General features: G+C 39.5%; 2 protein-coding genes across 5 annotated transcripts in view; both read right to left on the reverse strand.

Annotated features, from left to right (window-relative positions):
- The window catches only part of LOC140723535 (NACHT, LRR and PYD domains-containing protein 3-like), a 488,497-nt gene that overhangs the window by 177,244 nt on the left and 287,420 nt on the right, over positions 1-23,833 (reverse strand). The window lies entirely within an intron of this gene.
- LOC140723561 (uncharacterized) lies at positions 10,032-18,578 on the reverse strand. The gene is made up of 2 exons (XM_073038132.1): positions 18,525-18,578; positions 10,032-15,867 (listed from the first exon to the last, which is right to left on the reverse strand). Exon 2 carries the CDS (start codon positions 15,486-15,488, stop codon positions 14,157-14,159), a length of 1,332 nt encoding a protein of 443 aa, XP_072894233.1. The 5' UTR covers positions 15,489-15,867; positions 18,525-18,578; the 3' UTR covers positions 10,032-14,156.

Below are 23,833 nucleotides of genomic sequence, written 5' to 3' on the forward strand. Positions count from 1 at the left end.
TTTGCAGACTGCAGCTTTACTCCAAACTATCTGTCTCTTATCTGTATCAACTGCAACGTTCTGTGCATGCTGGGAATCCAAGCAACACAAACACAAAATGCTGGAGGAACCTAGGAGGCCAGGCAGCTTATATGGGAAATAGTAAACAGTCGACGTTTCAGGCCCAGACCCTTCATCAGGACTGGGGGGAAGAAAAGATGAGACGTCAGAGGAAGAAGTGTGGGGGTGAAAAGGGTAGAAGAAGTGGTCGGTGATAGGTGAAACTGCGAGAGGGGGAGTAGTGAAGGGAAAACTAAATTAGGATTTTATTTCCTTAACGATACTCGAAAAATCATTGCTAACGCCTCCACATCTCTTCAGCCACCTCTTTCAGATCTCTGTGGTGTATACCATCTGATCCAGGGAACCTATTTACCTTCAGACCATCTCTGTTTCCCAAGAACCTTCTCCCGAGTAACGTAACTTCACACATTCAGTCCACTGACATCTGGTACTTCCATATTCCTGCCGGGGTCTTCGAGAGATATTCAGTTCATCTGCCATCAGCTTGCACCCCCAGCCCATTACTACCTCTCCATCATCACTTTTCAGTGGTTCGATATCCGCTTCCGCCTTTCTTTTACAGTACAATTACCTGAAGAAACATTTGGTATCCTCTTTAATATTACCGGCTAGCTCACTTAAGTGTTCCATCATTTCCTTCTTAATTATTTTAGTTGCATTCTGTTGGTTTTTAAAATCTTCCCAATCCTCCAACATACTAGTGATTTTTGCTCTATGCCCTCTCTTTGGTTTTTATGTTTTCTTTGGTTTCTCTTATCAGCCACGGTTTTGTCACCTGAGCTTTAGAATACTACTTCCTCTTTGTGATGCATAGAGATTTGAGGGGCGAAGAACATCTCAGACAGAACTACAGTCAGCTCGACTTCTTCGCACTGCAGAGAATTCAAGGGAAACCTCTTCGCCCATAGAGTGGTGACTATTTGGAACTCATTCACAGGGACAGTGAGAGGTGAACAACAGGGGAGGATTTGAAAGATCTGCTGTGGAACAAAATCACAGGCAGTGTCCAGCCAGCCTGAGTTGACTCTCTGCTGTATACTAGTTGTGTTATAAATTCACTAAGTACCGGAGACAGCGTTTAATATAGAACTGATTTATTTGTCACAGATCTAGGCCCATTAAAGGTGAATGTGCAGCAGAAGAAACTCCTCCCATGCCCAGTGACCAGGGTGCAGAACTGGATGTGGTGAGCAGCAGCAATAATTGCAGAGTTCAGCACCGACAGTCACTCTCGAAATTGCATTCAGCAACGTTGATGGACAAATATCCAGCATGCAGCTTATTGAAACTTTCTCCCCTGTGTGAACCCGGTAGTGTGTCACAAGTGTAACACGCTGTAAGGTTTCACTGCTGAAGTAGCGGCCTCTCTGTAATGTTTCGCTGCTGAGGTAATGGTTTCTCTGTAGCAGCAATGTTTAGGTTACGACTAGAGGAAATAGGGTTTTCCAGTGTGGGGCTGTGCAATGACAGAAATATTCTTCTTTGTGAGTCTGGAAGAGAGATTTTCACGGTTTTTTGCTGGGGAGAGATGAGAAGACATGAATGGAGAGAGCGGCCCTTTTTCTTTTTTTCATTTTCTTTACTAACCCTATAGTCAAAGTCAGAATTATAGAGCTCAATCGTTTAATTGCATATTGTGTATCGTTTGTAATTTCAGGGTACTGATCTGTAACATGGGACACATCACACAGCATCCACCCAAATGAGATTTCTGAAGTTTGGCCGGGCTGGGAGCTATCAGCCCGTATATTAAACTGCCAGCTGAAGTGAAAGTTACGTAAGGTTAGATGACTGAGTGGATCGCTTCCCTCATTCACAGCAGATGAACAACCTCTCCACAGTGTGAACTCAATGATGCACCTTTGGTTGATTTGGCTGTGAAAATCTCCTCCTAAAGTCTGCGCAGGTGATCAGTCTCTACCAGGTGTGAACTCGCTGGTGTCTCTGTAGTTGAGATGACCAAGTGAATCCCTTCCCACACACTGAAGCCTGAATTATTCTTCTCCGTCGAGGCTACGCCGTAGGCTCTACGTAGCCGCGTACCCGACGCTGCACCCTAGGCTGTACCGTATGCCGTAGCCTAACGCGTACATTCCTAAAAATGTAACTACGCGTCGCAGCGACGCAGACGACAAGAACTGTGATTGGTCCAGCTGGTAGCAGCCAATTTCCTTTTCTTTTTCAATCTTTTTATTAAGTTTCAAATTTAATAAGCATAGCAATAATAGTAATGATATAAAGAGATCGGGATTACATTAATAACGGTTAACATGTAAAAACACCAATTCCAAATGACAAATATAGTTTAACCTCCCAATCTCATAGCAACTAACCATGAAAAAGATATTCTATAAGGGGAAAACACCCTATACTAGAAAAAAAACACTAAACTAAATAAAAACAAATAGACAAAAATTGGGCTGTCATATCACAATGGCTGAAATTATTATTTGTCATTAACTCCGCTCCTCTATACATGAACAAAACCTTATTACACAAGATTCGGAAAGGGTCAACTTACATCATATGAAAATATTGAATAAATGGTCTCCGAGTCTCTTCAAATTTAACCGAAGGATCCACAGTACCACTCGGTTTTTTTTCTTCCAAGTTTAGACATGCTAAGGCTTCGGAAAAACTTTACAATGTAGTAGGGGGATTGGAATCTTTCAAGTAAAATGGGTCTTCTGGCTATTAATGTAACAAATGCAATTAGACGACAAGCTGATGAGGATAGTTGACTACAGTCTATCACTGGTAGTCCAAATATTGCAATAATAGGATGTGGTTGTAAATCAATACGCAGAACTACTGAGATAATATCAAATATATATTTCCAATATTATTTTTAGAAGAGGACAAGACCAGAACATACGTTTCAATGAAGCTACCTCAGAATTACCTCTATCACAGACAGGATTTATATGGCAGTAAAAATGAGCTAACTTACCAGTGGTCATAGGAGCCCTATGAACCACCTTAAATTGTATGAATGCATGTCTGACACAAACTGTGGAAGGAATTTTCTAGTTGAAGAATTTTCTCGCATTTCTGTATAGGTAAAGGTATCTGAAGTTCTCTTTCCCACCCATTCTTAATTTTATCAGAAGTATCTAAGCATATTTTCATAATTAAATCATAACTAAATGATAATAAACTCTTCCAATACGGATTTGAACTTTTTTTTTCCGTAACATCAATTTGATGTGATATCGGAACAGAATGTAAAATAACATTCAAAAAGTTTCTAATCTGTAAATATCTGAAAAAGTGTGATCTAGGCAAATTATATTTATTAGAAAACTGTTCAAAAGACATAAAACAATCATCCATAAATAAGTCACGAAAGCATAATTTTCCGTTTTCCATAAAAGAAAAGCTTGATCAATTTAAATGGTTGAAAGAAAAAAAATAGATATAATAGAACTTGACAGTATATATTTATTCAGTCCAAAAATTTACAAAATTGAAACCATATTCCTATTGTACGTTTAATTATTGGATTTACCATTTGTTTATTCAATTTAGTAAGTGCAAAGGGGAGAAAAGCCCCTAAAATAAAAGGCAATGAAAACACCTGTACAGTCTCACGCTCGAGGTTCATCCATCCTGGACACGGAGTTTCATCCAACTCTTGTGTCCAAAACGTTAAATATCGAATATTAATTGCCCAATAATAAAATCTAGGATCCGCCTTCCTTTTTTGACTTCTGTAAATATTTCTTCCTTAGGCAGGAATTTCTATTCTGCCTTATATATGAAGAAATTTTAGTATCAATAATATCAAAAAGAAAGATTTAGGGATAAAAATTGATATTGCATAAAATAGATACAGAAATTTAGGTAAAATAATCATCTTAATAGCATTAATGTAACCAATCAAGGGTAAGGACAATGGGGACTATTTAGTAAACAATTGTTTAACATGATCAATTAAGGGTCAACATTAACTTTAAATAAATCGTTGAGCTTCTTAGTAATTTTAACACCCAAATAAATAAAATAATCAGCAACCAATCGAAATGATGACTGTCTATACATTGAGACTTGCATATTTAATGATAAAGCACACTTTTATTAAGATTCAGTTTATAGGTAGAAAATCTACTAAACTGAGCAAGTCGTGTTATTACTGCAGGAATGGATTCCTCTGAATTAGAAATATATAGTGACAGGTCATCTGCATATAGCGATACTTCATGTGTCCCATTCCCATGAGTAACACCAAATATGTTGGGTGAATCACGAATAGCGATGCCAAGGGCTCCAGGCCAATATCTGATGTAAGGGGCTCAAAGGACAGCCTTGTCTAGTACCTTGGAAGAGCCTAAAGAAAGGGGATCTCTGATTATTAGTGAAACAGACGCCAAAGGTATATGATATATCAATTGGATCCAAAATATAAATTTTGGGTTAAAATTAGATTTATCAAGTATAGTAAAAAAAAAAATTCCCATTCAAGTGTATCAAATGCCTTCTCGGTGTCGAGCAAGATAACACATTTTGGAGTCTTAGATAAAGTTGTGTATACAATGTTCATTAACCTCCAAACATTAAAATGTGAATAATGATTTTTAATAAATCCTGTCTGATCCTCAGAGACAATTTGTGGCAATATCTTCTTCAATCTAATTGCTAATATTTTAGAAAGGATTTTAGATTCCGCATTCAACAAAGATAGAGGTCTGTATGATGCACATTCAGTGAGATCTTTATCATTTTTAGGAATTAAAGAAATAGATGCTTCATAAAAGGATTGTGGTAATTTACCTATAAATAATCTTTAACATTTTTACCTCACCAGGAGAAAGTAAATCAGAAAAAGATTTGAAAAATTCAGCAGTATACCATCCAAACCAGGTGCTTCACCAGAATTCATTGAATAAATTGCTTACTTCCTCTTCAGTAATGTGTCTGACTAATACTAAACGTTCATTAACTGATAATTTCAGAATATTGAATTTCTTTTAAAATTCATACATTATGGTAGAATCATCAGGAAATTCTGATTTGTATAAATTGGTATAAAATTCTTGAAAAGATTTGTTAAATTCACCATGGTCAACCGTCAAAATACCTTCCCGTTTGCAAACCCCATTAATCTGAAGTTTCGCCAAATCACTTTTAATTGGTTACCTAATAATTTTCCCGATTTATTACCATATTTATAAAATTGACTCTTAGTTTTAAGTAACTGATTTTCTTTCTTTCTTTTCAAATCTTTTTATTAGTTTTTTTAAAAAAAACAGAAGAAAAATATTGTTACAAGACATTTGAGAGTACATAATAGATTGATAAACATTCAAATATATATTGATCCATACATAGAATCTCTCAAACTCATATAATAATATAAATGATTAAGAGAAACCCCCCCCCCCCCCAAAACAAAAAAAAACAACAACTAAATAGAAAAAAAAACTAACCAACATGGGCAATCGCATAATGTTATATATATACAGTAGTGCCTATGACTCCCAACCTCCATCCACACAATTCAGGATAGTGACAATAAGGTTCAGGATCAGACCGTTTAATTCATATGAAAATGCTGAATAAATGGTCTCCAAGTTTCCTCAAATTTAACTGAAGGATCGAAAACCACACTTCTAATTTTTTCTAAACTTAAACAGGAAATAGTTTGGGAAAACCACTGAAATACTGTTGGAGGATTGGCTTCTTTCCAATTCAGTAAAATGGATCTTCTAGCCATTAGTGTAATAAATGCAATCATTCGTTGGAATGAAGCGGATAAACACTTATTATCTATCATTGGTAGGCCAAAAATTGCAGTAAAAGGGTGTGGTTGGAGATTAATATTTAAAACTCTTGAAATAATATTAAAAATATCTTTCCAATAGTTATGTAAACAAGGACAGGACCAAAACATATGAGTCAACGAAGCTATATCAGAATGACATCTATCACAGGTTGGATTAACATACGAGTAAAATCGAGCAAGTTTATCTTTAGACATATGAGCTCTGTGTACGACCTTAAATTGTATTAGAGTATGTTTAGCACATATAGAGGATGAGTTTACCAGTAATAAAATTTTTTCCCATTGCTCAGTAGAAATAGGGCAATGCAGTTCTTCCTGCCATTCCTTCTTAATTTTTTCAGATATATCTGGTTGTAGATTCATAATCATATTATAAATGATAGCAACAAGACCCTTTTGACAAGGATTAAGAGCTAAAATTCTTTCTGTAATGTCCAATGGACATTCTTTCGAAAAAGACTTTAGTTCATTATATAAAAAATTTCTAACTTGTAGATATCTAAAAAAATGGGTTTTAGATAAATTATATTTATTAGATAATTGTTCGAAGGACATAATGTTATCATCCAAAAACAGATCACGAAAACATGTTATACCTTTTGTTTTCCATAAATAAAAGGCTTGATCTATGGAAGATGGTCGAAAAAAGTAATTAGCTGTTATAGGACTTGACAGTATAAACTTATTCAAACCAAAAAATTTACGAAATTGAAACCAGATTCGTAATGTATACTTGACTATAGGATTAGTTATCTGTTTGTTCATTTTAAATAACGAAAAGGGAAGTGAAGATCCTAAGATTGAAATCAATGAGAAATCTTGCACAGATTTACATTCCAAATTTACCCATTGTGGGCCAGCAACTGTAGTCGATTCTTGTGTCCAAAATATCAAATACCGTATATTAACTGCCCAATAGTAAAATCTTAAGTTTGGTAGAGCCAAACCGCCCTCCTTCTTAGGCTTCTGTAAATATTTTTTAGCTAACCTAGGATTTTTGTTCTGCCACAAATACGACGATATTTTAGAATCAACTGTATCAAAAAAAGATTTAGGAATAAAAATTGGTAATGCTTGAAATAGGTATAAAAATTTAGGTAGTATCATCATCTTAATGGCATTAATTCTACCTACCAAAGACATAGATAGTGGGGACCACCTATTAGCAAGTTGCTTAATTTGATCTATTAAAGGCAAAAAATTAGTTTTAAATAAATCTTTATGTTTTTTAGTAATTTTAATACCTAAATAAGTAAAATAGTCTGTAACAATTCTATATGGTACCCGATTATAAATTGGAGTATGCATATTTAATGGAAAAAGTTCACTCTTATTAAAATTCAATTTATACCCAGAGAAGTTACTAAATTGAGCAAGCAAAGAAGAAATAGCAGGAATAGATCTTTCAGGATCAGATATATATAATAACAAATCATCTGCATATAATGATACCTTATACATCGTCTCCCCGCGGGTAATACCTAAAATATTGGGTGATTCACGAATAGCTATAGCCAAGGGTTCCAAAGCAATGTCAAATAATAAAGGGCTTAAAGGACAACCTTGCCTTGTACCCCGAAATAGTTGAAAAAAAGGGGATCTTTGATTATTAGTGAAAACCGAAGCTAAAGGTTTCTGATATATTAATTTAATCCATGATATAAATTTTGAACTAAAATTAAAATGTTGCAAAGCATTAAATAAATATGACCATTCGACTCTATCAAATGCTTTTTCGGCATCTAAGGAGATGACACATTCTGGGATTTTAGATGAAGAAGTATAAGCAATATTAATTAATTTTCTAATATTAAAAGATGAATAACGATTTTTAATAAATCCAGTCTGATCCTCAGAAATAATCCGAGGCAATATATTTTCTAATCTAACAGCCAAGATTTTACTAAAAATCTTAAAGTCCATATTCAGCAAAGATATAGGCCGATAAGATGCACATTCAGTGGGATCTTTATCTTTTTTAAGAATTAAAGAAATAGAAGCTTCATAAAAAGATTGTGGTAGTTTACCTATACTTAATGCATCTTTAAAAATTTTACAAAGCCAAGGAGAAAGTATAGAAGAAAAGGATTTAAAAAATTCTGCAGAAAAACCATCTGGGCCCGAAGCTTTACCCGAGTTCATTAAGAAGATGGCCTTTTCTATTTCAGACTCCGTAATAGGTGTATCCAAAAATACACTATCCTCAGCAGTTACTTTTGGAATATTCAATTTCCTTAAAAATTCACTCATTATAGAAGAGTCTTTAGTACATTCTGATTGATATAAAGAATTATAAAAATCTTGAAAGGCTGTATTTATCTCTTTGTGATCAATCGTCAGAGTACCATCTTGTTTACGAATCTTAGTAATTTGTCGCTTATCCGAAACAATTTTCAATTGGTTAGCTAGTAATTTACCAGACTTATCTCCATATGTATAAAATTGAGCTTTCGATTTAATTAACTGACTTTCAATCGAAGAGGTTAACAATAAACTATGCTCCATTTGAAGTTCCACCCTTTCTTTATAAAGTTCTTTACTAGGGGTCAATGCATAAATCTTATCAATTGCCTTAATTTTATCAACTAATGTTGATATTTTAGAGTTAGTTCGTTTCCTAACTCCGGCAGAATATGAAATAATCTGTCCACGAATATATGCCTTAAAAGTATCCCAGAGAGTTCCACTAGAGATGTCTGCTGTGGAATTTATTGAGAAAAACAAATCAATTTGCTGTTTAATAAAGTTAATAAAGTCAGAGTCCTGCAGTAAAACAGAATTAAACCTCCAACTTTTAGTACTAATATGTGAATCCGTCACCTTAATAGATAACTTCAAAGGTGCATGATCAGATATAACAATAGAGTCGTATTTGCAATCCATGACATCTGTAAGGAAGTGCTGATCAATGAAAAAGTAGTCAATCCTTGAGTAATTATGATGCACATGGGAAAAGTATGAGAACTCTTTATCATTAGGGTGTAGAAAACGCCAGATTTCACAGATAGCTGAATCAATCATAAAAGAATTAATAAGAGAAGCCGATTTGTTCGGAAAAGTTTGAATGGGTTTGGATCTATCCATCAAAGGGTTTAAACAACAATTGAAATCCCCGCCCATTATCAATCTGTATTGATTCAAATTAGGAAAGGATGTAAATAAACATTTAAAAAATTCAGGACAGTCAGTATTTGGAGCATAAACATTAACTAAAACAACTTTTTAATTAAAAAGCAACCCAGTAATAAGCAAAAATCTACCTTGCGGGTCTGAAATTGTTTCATAATGTATAAAAGCAGTTGATGAGTCTATAAAAATAGAAACACCTCTCACTTTGGCTTGCGAATTTGAGTGATACTGTTGGCCCTTCCAAAACCTAAACAACCTCTGACTATCCACCTTCCTAACATGAGTCTCTTGTACAAAAATAACATTCGCATTCATTCTATGGAATACTTTGAATACTTTTTTCCGTTTAATCGGATGATTTAAACCATTAGTATTCCAAGAAACAAAGTTAATAGTCTTATCCATATTGACAATACATATTACAGTTAACATATAGGTTTAAAAGAAAAGTGAACTCATGAACTCGGAAGGGGAAAGTAAGTTCAAAGGGAAGCCGGAAGTCACAGCACCGCAGCCATTTTAGTAGTTTCATATGAGCCCATGAAGTAAAACTAAGCAAAAAGCAAGCAGAAAAAAGAAAAAAAAGAAAAATCTCCCTCCCACCACCCTCAAAACCCCAGGAAAAAAGCCAAACAGAGGCAAGCGAGCGATCTAATACTAAAATTACCCCCTTGTCTCAAGACGGCAACTCAGACGTAACAAAGTTAAAAAAAAATACAAACAACCCACATTATAAAAAAAAGGGTTGATATAGGAAAAATTAAAATATAAAATTAGTGTTATAAATGTATATTATCAAAAGGGTTAAAAAAATTAAAACAATAAATGAAGATTTAACACTTTCGAACAGATCAAAACAGTTATGACGCTACAGACACTGGAGTCTGTCGGGAAGAAGAAACGCCATTTTATTCTTCCAAATCTTAATATTCAAATGCTAAAAATGTAAAAAAAGAGCGTATATCGATTAAAAAAAAGAAAAAAAATAACCCTAATAGGTCATCTTCAACATTAATCGGTTAGTAATATATAAAAATATGAAATCGGAATAAACCCGGTAGAAAAAAGAGAGCTTTAATCGTATATAAGAAATATATATGAACCGTATCAAAAAAGAACCCAAACGTCAATTATAACAGATCCAAATCTATAGGCTAGATTACATTGATCAGCCCGATCAAATGTCATTGTTCCAGGAAACCTTGAGCATCCGCTGGCGATTTAAACAGCCGAAAAGATCCATCTTGAAGGGTGACTCTCAGATGTGCTGGAAACAGCAACGCTTGCTTGAAGCCTTTCTGGTGAAAATTCGACATAACCGATCTGAAAGCCAGCCTAGCCCGTAGTACTTCGGGGCTATAGTCCTCCAGAATGCGAAAATTAAAATTTTGATAGATTATCATACCTTTTTTACGAGCCGCACGAATCAGTCGTTCTTTGATGTGAGGATAATGGATCCTGAGAATTATGTGCCGTTGTTTCAGACTTGAATCTGCCCGATATCTAGAGACTCTGTGAGCCCGATCGATTAATGGGGGGTTATCCAGGACTTCTTCGCCCAGGACATCCACTAGAAATTTGGAGAAGAAAACGGTCAGATCACCGCTTTCAAATTTTTCCGGGATTCCAATTAACCGAAGATTTTGTCTTCGAGAACGATTTTCCAAATCAGTAATTTTAGCTTTATAGCGATCCATCTGTTGGATCGTGGAAGTTTGCTCTTCTTGCATTTTTTCGATTATACGATCCTTCTTACGAGCAGCTTCTTCAAGAGCCAAAATGCTTGCTTGTTGTTCATTTGATTCCCGTGAAAAGGTCAGGAACTTTTCTTCGAGTGATCTCAAACGATTGTCATACTGTGCAAATCTTCCAAGTAATTTTTTCTCCAATTCATCAAATCTAGCGTCTATAAACTTCACAACAACTTCTAAAGTTAACGGTTCTTTCGTCTGTTTCGGTTCTTTTGCTCTAGACATTTCAGCGGGTTAAGAGTAATTCAAATAGTTTTTAAAAAAATTCTATATGTTTAGACCCCTTTAAAATAAGTTTAAGGGGTGTTTGTAGGTTAAAAAAAACGTAAAAGGTTTGGAGCAAAGCCTAGATGCGGTTTACTCCATGAGCGCCATCTTGAGACTCCGTAACTGATTTTCAATCGGGGATGTTAATAACAAATGATGTTGCATCTGAAGTTCAATTCTCTCTTTATAAAGACTTAAAATGGGAGCAAAAGAATATTTTCTATCAATTTCTGTAATATTATTAACCAATGTACATATTTCATTAAGAATTTGTTTTTTCAATTCAGCAGAGTATGAGATAATTTGCCCTTGGATATATGTTTTAAAGGTATCGTATAATATCCCACTGAAAATTTCTTCCATTGAGTTAGTTGAAAAGAAAAAGGCAATCTGTTCTTTAATGAAATTAACAAAACTTATGCCCTGAAGTAAAATAGAGTTGAACCACCACTCATCATAGGATTCAGACAACAATTAAAATCTCCACCCATTATTACCATATATTCATTTAAATTGAGAAAAAGTACAAAAAAGTGCTTAAAGAATTCAGGATAGTCAGTATTTAGTGCATAAATATTAACCAAAACTAATTTATCGTTATAAAGTTAACCAGTGACTAATAGAGATCTACCATATGGGTCTGAAATTGTATTGTAGTGAACAAATGAGTTCCAGGAGTCTAGAAAAAAGAAACAACTTTCTCCTTAGTCAATGAGTGAAACTGTTGGCCTTTCCAATACCTAAAGACGTGCTGATTATCCTCCTTCCTCACATGAGCCTCCTGTGCAAAGATAATCTGAGCATTCAGTCTATGAAAAACTCTAAAAATCTTCTTCCATTTAATTGGATGATTCAAATCATTCGTATTCCATGAAACAAAATTAATAATGCCAAAATAATTAATGATATCAATTTTCCTTAAATAAACAATGTAGTATGTAAAGGGTTAACCATATCGCATAGGAAACTCACGAATCAGGAAGAGGGAAAGTTTAAAGAGGAACCGGAAGTTATGACAATACAGACATTTTTGTAGCTTCAATTCAGCCCAAAAGAAAAATACTAGACTAAAAATAGCCCTATCCCCCACCCACAAAGTCCAAAAACCTGGCCAATAGACAGCCAGAGAACTATCTAAGAACCTCTCTACCCCCATCTCCCCTGAGGGAAAATCTCCAAATTACAAAAAAAAATAAACAAAGCACCCATAGTCAAAAAATTACAAGGAATGTCAAACACATTTCAGAGAAAACAGCCTATTGCAGACCGTTTTAAAAGACAAGGTCTTTAAAAATGACACAAAATACAATCTTAATAATATTTCAAGAAAAAAGAAATAATCAGCAAATCAGAGTCTTAATAATTTTCAAAAGCAAACAATTAAAAATAAAAAAGTAAAACAATGAAGGTAAAAGAAAGGAACTTTAACATGGAAACATAATAAACTTCTGAACGTCAAAATACAGTATGACTGTAATCAACTCAAGGGCAAAGTTCTAAACTGTCCAAATCTATAAGCTGGTTGTTAACTAATAAACCAGATATACACAGACATAAAGGAATGGTAAATTTCATAGACATCCAAACTCAAATATTGATCTTCAAAACATTAGACATCTGCGTTCAAGCTTAGATCTTCGAGAAATTGTTTTGATTCATCCACACATTTAAACCATTTAAATGATTTATGAGGCAGAGCAACCCTTAGGTGAAAGGGATATAACAAAGCCGGATGAAGATTCCTCTGATACAATTCTGACATCACCATTTTAAAATGCAATCTTTCTTGCATCACCTCAGGACAACATTCTTCAACATAATGAAACTTAAGATTCTCATGCTCAGTAACTTCATTCTGACAAGCAATCTGAATGAAGTGCTCCTTGGTATTCAGATTGTGACATCGAAGAATTACATGACGCGGTTTTAACCCTTTTGATCGTTTTGGTTTCAGCGCCCGATGTGCGCAGTTGAGCACAGGAAGAGAAGAAGAAACCTCCGAGCCAAAGACCTCCATTGAGAATTGAGAAAAAACTGAGTAAGATCCCGGCTCTCAACGTCCGCACTGAGTCTATTATTCGCAAATTCAGTCTGGCTTTGACTCTCCAAATCAATAATCTTGACTTTATTCTGCTCCAATGTATGAGTGTCGAAGTTCATTTCATTTCCAAAGAATTCAATTTGTGATACAAAAGTTTGCCAGCTTTGATAATTGCTGAAATTTGCCACTGCTGTTTTTCGTTCTTCTTTTCAAGTGTTGCCAATCCACCTTCACTCTCCTTTAACCATACTTCCAAGGTAGTAAATCTTTCATCAAGTTTTTCATCCAAAAGATTCTAGATAGCCGGTAAAGTAAGTGGAAATTTTTTAGGCTGTTCAAAGACATCTTCTTTATTTCCATTTCCATCACCAGTTTCCTTGCCTTCGGCTAATGCCTTTCTTCCTCTGTAAGCCATTTTAGTCGATTAAAATTCAAATTCAAACATATAAAAGTGTTATAAACACTTTGATAAAGATATTAAAGGGGTGGTAAGTAAATTTAAAATGAACGGAGCAAAGCCGGAAAGCAATTCCATTTAGCGCCTCCAACAGAGTCTTTTGCCCAATGTAGCCTAACGCGCACATTCCCAAAAATGTACCTATGTGTCGTGGCGACACAGACCGCAAGAACTGTGATTGGTCTACTTGGCAGCAGCCAGTTTCCTCCTGTGCATTTCCTGTTGCTTCGAAGTTGGGAAGTGGACCAAATTGAGGAGAGGGTAAGTGAAGAAGTCAGAAAATATGTCCATTTGCATGACCCTTCGTCGGCACACCATAAAGAATTGAAAATGGCATCAAATTTGTGGAAAGAAATTTCCATAAACATCGGTATGGTCGTTGTGGAATGCGCAAAGAAATGGAAAAACTTCTCTCTTTTCTGTGCTGCAGTAATTTCAATAAAAGTAACTCTTGTTCAACATCTATTAGCTCCAACTCCAACAAGATGAACTCAGCAGTCGCCATCGTTCCCAACTCCACACGGGTCAATTCAACACAGTAGCATAGAACCCCAATGCCAACTAGCATTTTGGCAGAGCGACGCAGACACACAAACGCACAAGTAGAAATGCTCACAACCGTGTAGACAACATGCATGGGCTACTGAGTCTGTTATGCCATAGTGCCTACTCAGAGGTATAATTCAGGCTTGAGCAGGTGAATGGCTTCTCCCCAGAGTGAACTCGCTGATGTACCTTCAGTTGGGATGACCGAGTGAATCCCTTCCCACATTCCGAGCAGGTGAAAGGCCACTCCCCAGTGTGAATTCGCTGATGTACCTTCAGTTGGGATGAGCAGCTGAATCCCTTCCCACAGTCCGAGCAGGTGAACGGCCTCTCCCCAGTGTGAACTCGTCGGTGAGCTATTAGGGTGGATGACCGAGTGAATCCCTTCCCACAGACTGAGCAGGTGAACGGCCTCTCCCCAGTGTGACCTTGCTGATGACTCTGTAGGTGGGATGACCGAGTGAATCCCTTCCCACAGTCTGAGCAGGTGAATGGCCTCTCCCCAGTGTGAACTCGCTGATGTATCTTCAGTTGGGATGAGCATGTGAATCCCTTCCCACAGTCTGAGCAGGTGAATGGCCTCTCCCCAGTGTGAACTCGCTGATGTATCTTCAGTTGGAATGAGCATATGAATCCCTTCCCACAGTCTGAGCAGGTGAATGGCCTCTCCCCAGTGTGAACTCGCTGATGTATCTTCAGTTGGGATGAGCATGTGAATCCCTTCCCACAGTCTGAGCAGGTGAAAGGCCGCTCCCCAGTGTGAACTCGTTGATGAGCCATTAGGTCAGATGACCGAGTGAATCCCTTCCCACAGTCTGAGCAGGTGAACGGCCTCTGCCCAGTGTGAACTTGCTGGTGAGCTATTAGGGTGGATGACTGAGCAAATCCCTTCCCACAGACTGAGCAGGTGAACGGCCTCTCCCCAGTGTGAACTCGCTGATGACTCTGTAGGTGGGATGACCGAGTGAATCCCTTCCCACAGTCTGAGCAGGTGAATGGCCTCTCCCCAGTGTGAACTCGCTGATGTATCTTCAGTTGGGATGAGCATGTGAATCCCTTCCCACAGTCTGAGCAGGTGAACGGCCGCTCCCCAGTGTGAACTTGTTGATGAGCCATTAGGGTGGATGACGTAGTGAATCCCTTCCCACAGTCTGAGCAGGTGAACGGCCTCTGCCCAGTGTGAACTTGCTGGTGAGCTATTAGGGTGGATGACTGAGCAAATCCCTTCCCACAGACTGAGCAGGTGAACGGCCTCTCCCCAGTGTGAACTCGCTGATGACTCTGTAGGTGGGATGACCGAGTGAATCCCTTCCCACAGTCTGAGCAGGTGAATGGCCTCTCCCCAGTGTGAACTCGCTGATGTATCTTCAGTTGGGATGAGCATGTGAATCCCCTCCCACAGTCTGAGCAGGTGAACGGCCGCTCCCCAGTGTGAACTCGTTGATGAGCCATTAGGGTGGATGACTTAGTGAATCCCTTCCCACAGTCTGAGCAGGTGAATGGCCTCTGCCCAGTGTGAACTGACTGGTTTGTCCACAGGAGGAAAGACCGACTGAATCCCTTCTCCCAGTGTGAAATTGCTTATGTCCCTTTAGTTCAAATATCCGTCTGAATTAATTCACACCGTCTGAGCAGATGAATGGGAATCGCCTGTTTAAAATGACAGGCGTGCCAGTTGGTCAGATGATAGAGTGAAAACCTCCCCACAGTCTGAGCAGGAAGGATGATCGAGTGAATCCCTTGCTCCACTTCTTAAATATCTGGACAGAGACAGCAAAACTGGCGTGTTGAGTTTTAGATTCCCGTACACAAATTCCCTGTCATTTGTAACCTGTAAAAAGATTAACAAAATGCATCAGTGGCTGCAGGACAACATTTCAGATGAGATCACTTGAGTTGTCAAGCTGGGAATTGAACTGTTACAGTGAGGTTCAACACAAGTTGGAGAGTGAAATCATCATCTAACTGGGCACACTGCTGTTATCTGGAATGACCATCAAACTCTCTGATGTTCTTCCTATCTCTATAAGAGAGGAGCATTTCTGCCATCTCCAATCTGTGACCTGGCTCAGTTTGGAGAGACATTGATATTATTCCCTGTTCCCACTGAGCTGCATGGGTTCCTGGCCCCACAGTAACTGAAACACTCTCAGTCAAATAGCCAGCAGTGCATTCCACACACCCACCACTCTTTGTGTAAAAGACTTACCCCTGATATCCCCTCGGTATCTATTTCCTTGCACCTTAAAACTCTGCTCCCTCATGTTAGACATTTCAGCCCTGGGAAAACAAACCTCTGGCTATGAACACGGTCAATGTCCCTCATCACCTTATACACCTAAAAAAGGCTCTAAACATAAACAAGGAAATTATACATTGCTTTGGGAAATTGTTATATGTATACAAGATTATGAGGGCATAGATAGGGTAAATGCAAGCAGCTTTTTTCCACTGAGGTTGGGTGGGATAATAACCAGAGGTCATGGGTAAGTGGGGAATGTGAAAATTAAACGGAAACATTTGGAAAAGGTCTTTACTGAAATGACCGTGTGAGTGTGGAATCAGATGCCAACACAAGTGGTGAATATGAGCTCGGTTTCACCATTTAAAAGAAGTTTGGATGGGAGCCTGGATGGTAGGCGTATGGATTTGTATAAAAAGGGAACAAAGGTTATCGGGAACCAAATTCAACACAACCACAAACTGTTCCTGCTGCTACCATCCAGGACACAGTACCACAGCAAATGGACCAACAGGCTGCGGTACATCATCTTACAGCAGGCCATCAGACTGATTAATTGATTTCTTTGCTTTCTTGACTGTCCTATATACAAACTAATTATTATAAAACAATTTAAATTACACATTGCACATTTAGATGGTAACGTAATGTAAATATTTCTACTCCTCATCTATATGAAGGATGTATATAATAAAGTCAATTCAATTCAATTCACCCTCTCCACTATCTGTTCTGTCATTCTGGCTCCCATTCCCATTACAACTTACTTTAACCACGTAACCACCCCCCACCCCCACTACCTCTGGCAAGCCTTACCACTAGGATATTAGTCGCCTCTTGATCTGTTCCCCTAACAAACAAATCCCCTATTAGCACTCTGCCAGGGAATTTCCACAACAGCTTCTAAAGTGGTCTTCCTGTTCCTGTGGGGGATGGCCACTAGAGTTCTCTGTGATGCCTATTTAACCTCATTCCCCTTCCTGACTCTCACCCAGTTTCCTGTGCCCTGCACCTCGGGTGTAATTCACCTCCCTGCATGTCATATCTATCAACACCTCCAACTCCTGGATGATCTAGAATTCACCCATTTCAAATTCCAGCTCATTGAAGTGCAGGGTTACAAGCTGCAGCTGGATGCACATCTTGTAGGTGAGGGCATCAGGGCCAGTGGAGGTCACCCCTCCTTCCCTCCAATATTCCCTCTAATTTGTAATAATCAGTCTGCATATACTGTGCATTTTTTACCCAGTGACAAGATGTGCACAGTGAATTTTATATAGAGAGGTATTCATTTTCACAGCTAGCAAATCACTGTCAATAGGAACTTTGATCTCCTCTGGGTTCAATCCAGTTCATCTGCATTCTCCCACAACCTATGTAGCAGGCCTGTAACAGGTAATGAAGGATTTTCTCACCAAAGTTTTTGCACATTGTCCATATGTGGTTTGCTTGCTAAATTACGCTTTAAAAAGTCAGATTTCCAAATATCACTCCACTTCTTCCCACTTGCAAATTTTCCAGCAACTCTTGCATTACCAAAATGCAAACAGGATTCACTAGTTTCTGTATTCTACATAAATATTCCCCCTGAATCCTCCCCCAGGTGACTGACGGTGGTGAACTCAGTGATGGTAATGCCAATGAATATGAAGGGAAGGGCAGTAGTCTGTCTCACTGGAGTCTGGCACATTTGTGATGTGAAAGCCACTTGTTGCCCAGGGCAAAGGTGTTTGATATCATTATATGCCCAGAGAGAATGGGTCAAAACATGTTCTCACCGGTAGGAAAGTCCAGAGCAAGAGGAGGTAGAACAAGCAACACACACAAAATGCTGGAGGAACTCAGCAGGCCAGGCAGTATCTGTGGAAAAGAGTACTAATTCTGAGTTCCTCCGGCATTTTGTGTGTGTTGCTTGGATTTCCAGCATCTGCAGATTTTCTCTCGGTAGTGATTGGAGGTAGAACAAAGGCGATTTTCTCAAATGGTGATGTAAAAGATTTTGTTCCCTTTCTCCGAGTTCCTAATCCTTGCATTTAGATAGCTGGAGCTCAGCTCTGTCTGAGAGATCCATAGGTTCCCATTCCCTCATCAGCCGGAAGCTCCCCGGGGCCCGTGTACGGATCGTGGGGCTGAGAGTGAGGGACGAGAGCAGGACTATCCCGGGATTGTGGACTACGGTGTCCGGATTTCACAGGAATTGTCCTGAAGTCGGTGTTTAAGATAAAAATACAGAGAAACGTTCTTACCTGCTCCCGATATTTCCAAGGCCTTCAGTGTACTGCGCGCATGCGTGATACTCGGAGACGTCATCAGCGCTGACGCCTGCGTATTTTATCGGTGCTTCAGCGCTGGAGAATTTTTTAACGCAGCGCCTTATGGGTAATCACGGTGCCATTGAACATTTCTGCAAGCACCGGTTCAATGTCTATCCTCATTTTTTTTCGTGTATATAGATAGATAGATACTTTATTCATCCCCATGGGGAAATTCAACATTTTTTCCAATGTCCCATACACTTATTGTTGCAAAGCTAATTACATACAATACTTAACTATTTAAATACATTGAATGGTAACTTAAGCTCAGTCCTAACCCCGGCACTTTAACATATCTTACTCCTGGCGGTTGAATTGTAAAGCCGAATGGCATTGGGGAGTAGTGATCTCTTCATCTTGTCTGAGGAGCATTGCATCGATAGCAACCTGTCGCTGAAACTGCTTCTCTGTCTCTGGATGGTGCTATGCAGAGGATGTTCAGGGTTTTCCATGATTGACCGTAGCCTACTCAGCGCCCTTCGCTCTGCTACCGATGTTATACTCTCCAGTTCTGTGCCCACGACAGAGCCCGCCTTCCTTACCAGCTTATTAAGACGTGAGGCGTCCCTCTTCTTAATGCTGCCTCCCCAACACGCCACCACAAAGAAGAGGGCGCTCTCCACAACTGACCTATAGAAAAATCAACAGCTGTTTTAACGCAGAAAGCGGCTCCCATAAACAATATACTCAATATCAAAGTGTATCTAATGCCAAAGTAAAATGCAGGTGTAAAACACAGGAGATTCTGTAGTTGCTGGAAATACAGGGACGGACACATACAACATGCTGTAGGAACTCTGCAGTTCAGGCAGCAACTAAGCATCCGGAGCGGGCTCGGTCTAAACTTTGTCTATTCCTCTCCACATCTACTGCCGGATCGGTTGATTTCCAGCAGTATTTTGCAGAAATTAACCACTTTTTTCTCGGTCTACTAGTTTCCAAATGTTTCTGATCTTTCTTTTGTAGCCATATCCTGCTGGTCTGATTCCTCCTCCGCGTAAACTCTAGACCCCATCTCTCTCTGGAGCCCCAAAGCCTGACTCAGTCTGGCAACTCTTTGGTTTCTGATTCTGCACCATCGAAGATTCACTCGCTAGTCTGCTGTCAGACTTTAGAGGTGCATTGTGTTACGAGACCGCAGGTTCGCTTACTGTGAGTGTCGCTTTAAGTGCCTGAGTAAGGCGGGGCTGTGACGTCAGACACAAGCTACCGCAACCTGAGGGAGCGGGAGAGGGAGAGGGAGACAAGCTGTTGGAACTTCAGCGTGTGACTGCTATAGGCTGCAACTCTTCCATGCCCAAAAGGTTGGGTTGATCTGATCATCGACACGCAGTGCACAACGGATGTGTGACTGTCACTTCATATCATCCATATGTGTGGACTTGCTGGAGTATCCTGTGATATCACTTTTGTTGGCCCTTACGTGGAATCGGGGTGTTCTGTGGCAACCACTCGAAGACGATATTCCTGTGACTGTCACCTGGTGATATTTCTAAGTGGATTTCGGAACGAATCGACGGATAAGATCTTCGGCGACTGTTATTTCGTTTACCCAGCGTGGAATGTGTGTGGAATTCTTCGTAATTGCCTTCTCTCTACATGTTCGTGTGGATTTACAAATCTCTCCTCTCACTCACTTATTCCGTGGATTACTGAACTTTTCCACTTTACCATCTGAAGACTTTAAGCATTGTTTCCCAAGCTTGATAGTTTGGGAGCTATATATACGCATAACACTGTTAACTTCTGTTTATTTCATTTAATCTTTTATATTTGGAGTAGATACTGTTACGTACCCCGTGACGGGTCAAAGAACCAGCAGAAATAGAAAACACCGTGGAGTCTGGTATTGCTATAAACTAATGCTATTTATTAGTAACTATGCGATACAGCAATATAAATGTTGTAAGACCAGGTCGTGTGGATAGCCAGTGGGTTTTTCCCAGGGCTGAAACGGCTAACACGAGCGAGAATAGGTTTAAGCTGCTTGGAAGTAGGTACAGGGGAGATGTCATTGCTAAGTTTTTTAAGCAAAGAGTGGTGTGTGTGTGGAACGCACTGCCAGCGACGGTGGTAGAGGAGGATACAATAGGGTCTTTTAAGAGACTAATTCTAAGCAGTTCCTGGAGCAAGTTACATGGTCGGCACAACATTGTGGGCCAAAGGGTCTGTAATGTGTTGTAGATTTCTATAATTCTATGGAATTCACGAGAAATCTCCTATCCCACGGAGTGGTGACTAGTTGCAACCTGTCATCTCAGGGAGAGTGAGAGAGGAACGGCTGGGGTAGATTTTCATATACTGATATGGAACAGAAACATGGGCAGGAACCAGATGGGCCGAGTGGCCTCTCTAGTGTACAATGTCAGAGTGGTAGAGACAGTAACTACCTGAGACACAGAATTTGATAGAGAACTGATTTATCTTTCACAGATCCATTGTATTAAACACCAGTCTAGTTTAAGGCTAACATCAGCAGAACGGACTCCTCCAATGCTTAGTGACCAGGGTTCAGTCCTGGGTGCGATGAGCAGCCGCAAGAACTGCAGAATCTGACAGTAACAGTCCCTCATGAACCTGCAGCTGCCTTCAGTCACCGTGATGGTTAAACATTTAACACGGAGCTGATTTGAACTTCCTCCCTGATGTGAAGTTGCTGGTGTTGCAGCAGCTGGGATGATTGAGTAAAACTCTTTGCTCACTCCGGACAGAAATGTGGCCTCTATTTATTGTGAACTCACCGGAGCATCACAAGGTGGGTTAACTGAATGAGTCTCTTCGCACACACGGAGCAGGTGAACGGCCGCTTCCCAGAGCGAAGCTGTTGGTGTATCTGCGATGGCCGACTGAATCCCTTCCAAAATGAGAGCCAGTGAATGACATTTCACTGCTGTTAACGTCATGGCGGTGTATCCAATCAGATCACCGATATGGACTTTTCTACACTGTTAAAAGCTTACAAAGCACGTCAGTGGGTGAAGGACAACATTTCAACTGAGATAATTTTAGTCTCCATGGTGCCTTCTGAGAAAAACACTTTCACTGTTCAAAACAATTTAGAGGAACAAGGTTTAATCTTCAAACTGGCCACAGTTCCGGCATCAGGCACAACATCAAACTCTCTGCTTCCCTCTCTGTATCAAAATGGATCATTCCTCCCCTTTATCAGTCTGTGACTTGGCTCAGTTTGTCTATCTCTTTCGCATTCTTAGCATGCGTGACACACCGACTGAGATCACATTTTATTTAAACGGCTGTGACTAGAGACTTTCTGATTATTATGTCCCTCCCGGCATTTGACGGTGGTAAACTGAGAGTCAGCAATGGTATTGAACATCGGGAGTAGGTGATTAGGCTTTTTCGTTGGAGATCGATAAACTGCCGGTAGTGTGTGTGTGGATGAGTGGGTCGTTTTCAGACTGGAAGGAGGTAGCGTTTGGAGTACCCCAGAGATCAGTCCCTGACCACAGTTGTTCACAGTTTAATGTCCTGGAGGAGGCAGCGAGATGTGAGATGTCCCAGTCTGCTGGTGAGGCAGAAAGAGTGCAGTTGTTGGAGGGGAGGCTATTCACATGCAATTTCGTAGCTTTGCAATCAGTACATAGTGCACTGTGGGGTTGCAGTGGCGGGTTCCAATCTGCTAATTAGATTTGCTGACGGCATTACATTGATCCGCCTGATCCCAAATAATAACGAGGCATCATGACACAATATTGGTCATGACACAATGTATTTTATATACTGTTAATGATATAAAACATATTTATAGATTGTTACTGACAGAGAATCGTACAATTTCTGTTCCGTGTGTTAGCTGAATGTAATTGCCCGTGATGCTGCCACAAGTCAGAGTTTCTCTGTCCCTGTACCTTCCCGTACTTGTGCACTTGGCAATAAATTCAACAGGACCTGAGAAATCTCAGTGAGATTTGATTAGTGATGATCATCTTGGCAGCTCGGTAGGTCGAATGTATGAGACAGTACACTGTTAAATGAAAAACACTGAACAGTGTCGATGATCAGAGGGATCTCAGACTCCAAGTTCATCGCTCCCTGAAAGAGACTGCACAGATTGATCGGGTGGTTAAGAAGGCAAATGTCATGGTTGTCTTTATTAGTTGAAGCATTGAGTTCAAAAGTCGGCAAGTTGTGTTGCGGCTGTTCCGAGCCTGCGGTCGTACTGTGACTGTTTCTTTAAGAGCGCCGGCGTGAGGAGGCGGGGCTATGACGTCAGTCACAGGCTGACAGCGCTGACTGTGGACTGAACCATAAGAGAGAGGGCGATCTGCAGACAGGCAGACGGCCAGTCTAAAGCGAGAGAGAGAGAGACATTAGAAAAGCTGATCGCTTCAGTTAGTCACAGCTGAGGCTTGGAACTCTACTATGCCCACAAGAGTGGGTTGATCATCGGTACACAGGACCACAACGAACGTGTGTGGCTGTCACTTCGTATAATCCATAGGAGTGGATTTTGGAATATCTTGTATTAACCCTTGCCTGGGTATGTTGTGTGGTTACCCCTGGAAGACGGTATTCCTGTGACAGGTCACTTTCGCTGATAACTCGTCTGTGGACGGATTCGACGGATAAGAACTTCGTCGACGGTTATTTTGAAGTAACGGTCTTTTCTCTACGTTTCACCCTGGATTACAAATATCTCTCTCCCGTCATTTATTCCGTGGATTACTGAACTTTCCTACTTTACCATCTCAAGACTCTAAACTTTGTTCCCTCAGGCTCGATAGTCTGGGAATTACATTTACACATATATACACTTAACACTGTTAACTTTATTTCGTTAAGTTACTATATTATAAGTAGATACTAATAAACAGAGTGTTCTTACCATCAAAACCAGACTCCAGTGTGAACTCTATTGCTGCTGGTTCGTTTCTAAAACGCTTCAATTCGTAACACGGTATTATAAAAGTAGTTAGACCACATCTGGAGTGTTTCATACAGTTCTGGTGACCCCATTCTCGGAAGGATGTCGGGGCTTTGGAGAGGGCGCAGAAGAGGTTTACCAGGATACTGCCTGGATTAGAGAGCACGAACTATAACGAGAGGCTGGACAACAGTTCAGTTCATTTCAGAAATGAAAACAGTTCAGTTTCCTTCTGTGGTTCCAGAGCAGAAAATCAGTCTGTCTAACATTTCCACACAATTAAAATGGGAAATTTGTTTATTCTCATAACGTACTGAGCTACAGTGATAACTTTGCCTGACGTACCATCCACACA

The sequence above is a fragment of the Hemitrygon akajei genome, unplaced genomic scaffold (assembly GCF_048418815.1).
Source record: "Hemitrygon akajei unplaced genomic scaffold, sHemAka1.3 Scf000118, whole genome shotgun sequence".
NCBI lineage: Eukaryota > Metazoa > Chordata > Chondrichthyes > Myliobatiformes > Dasyatidae > Hemitrygon > Hemitrygon akajei.

Bases quoted from the DNA above. Each gene is read 5' to 3' on its own strand.
- LOC140723561 (XM_073038132.1), bottom strand. From the start codon at position 15,488: ATGGCTCATCAACGAGTTCACACTGGGGAGCGGCCGTTCACCTGCTCA.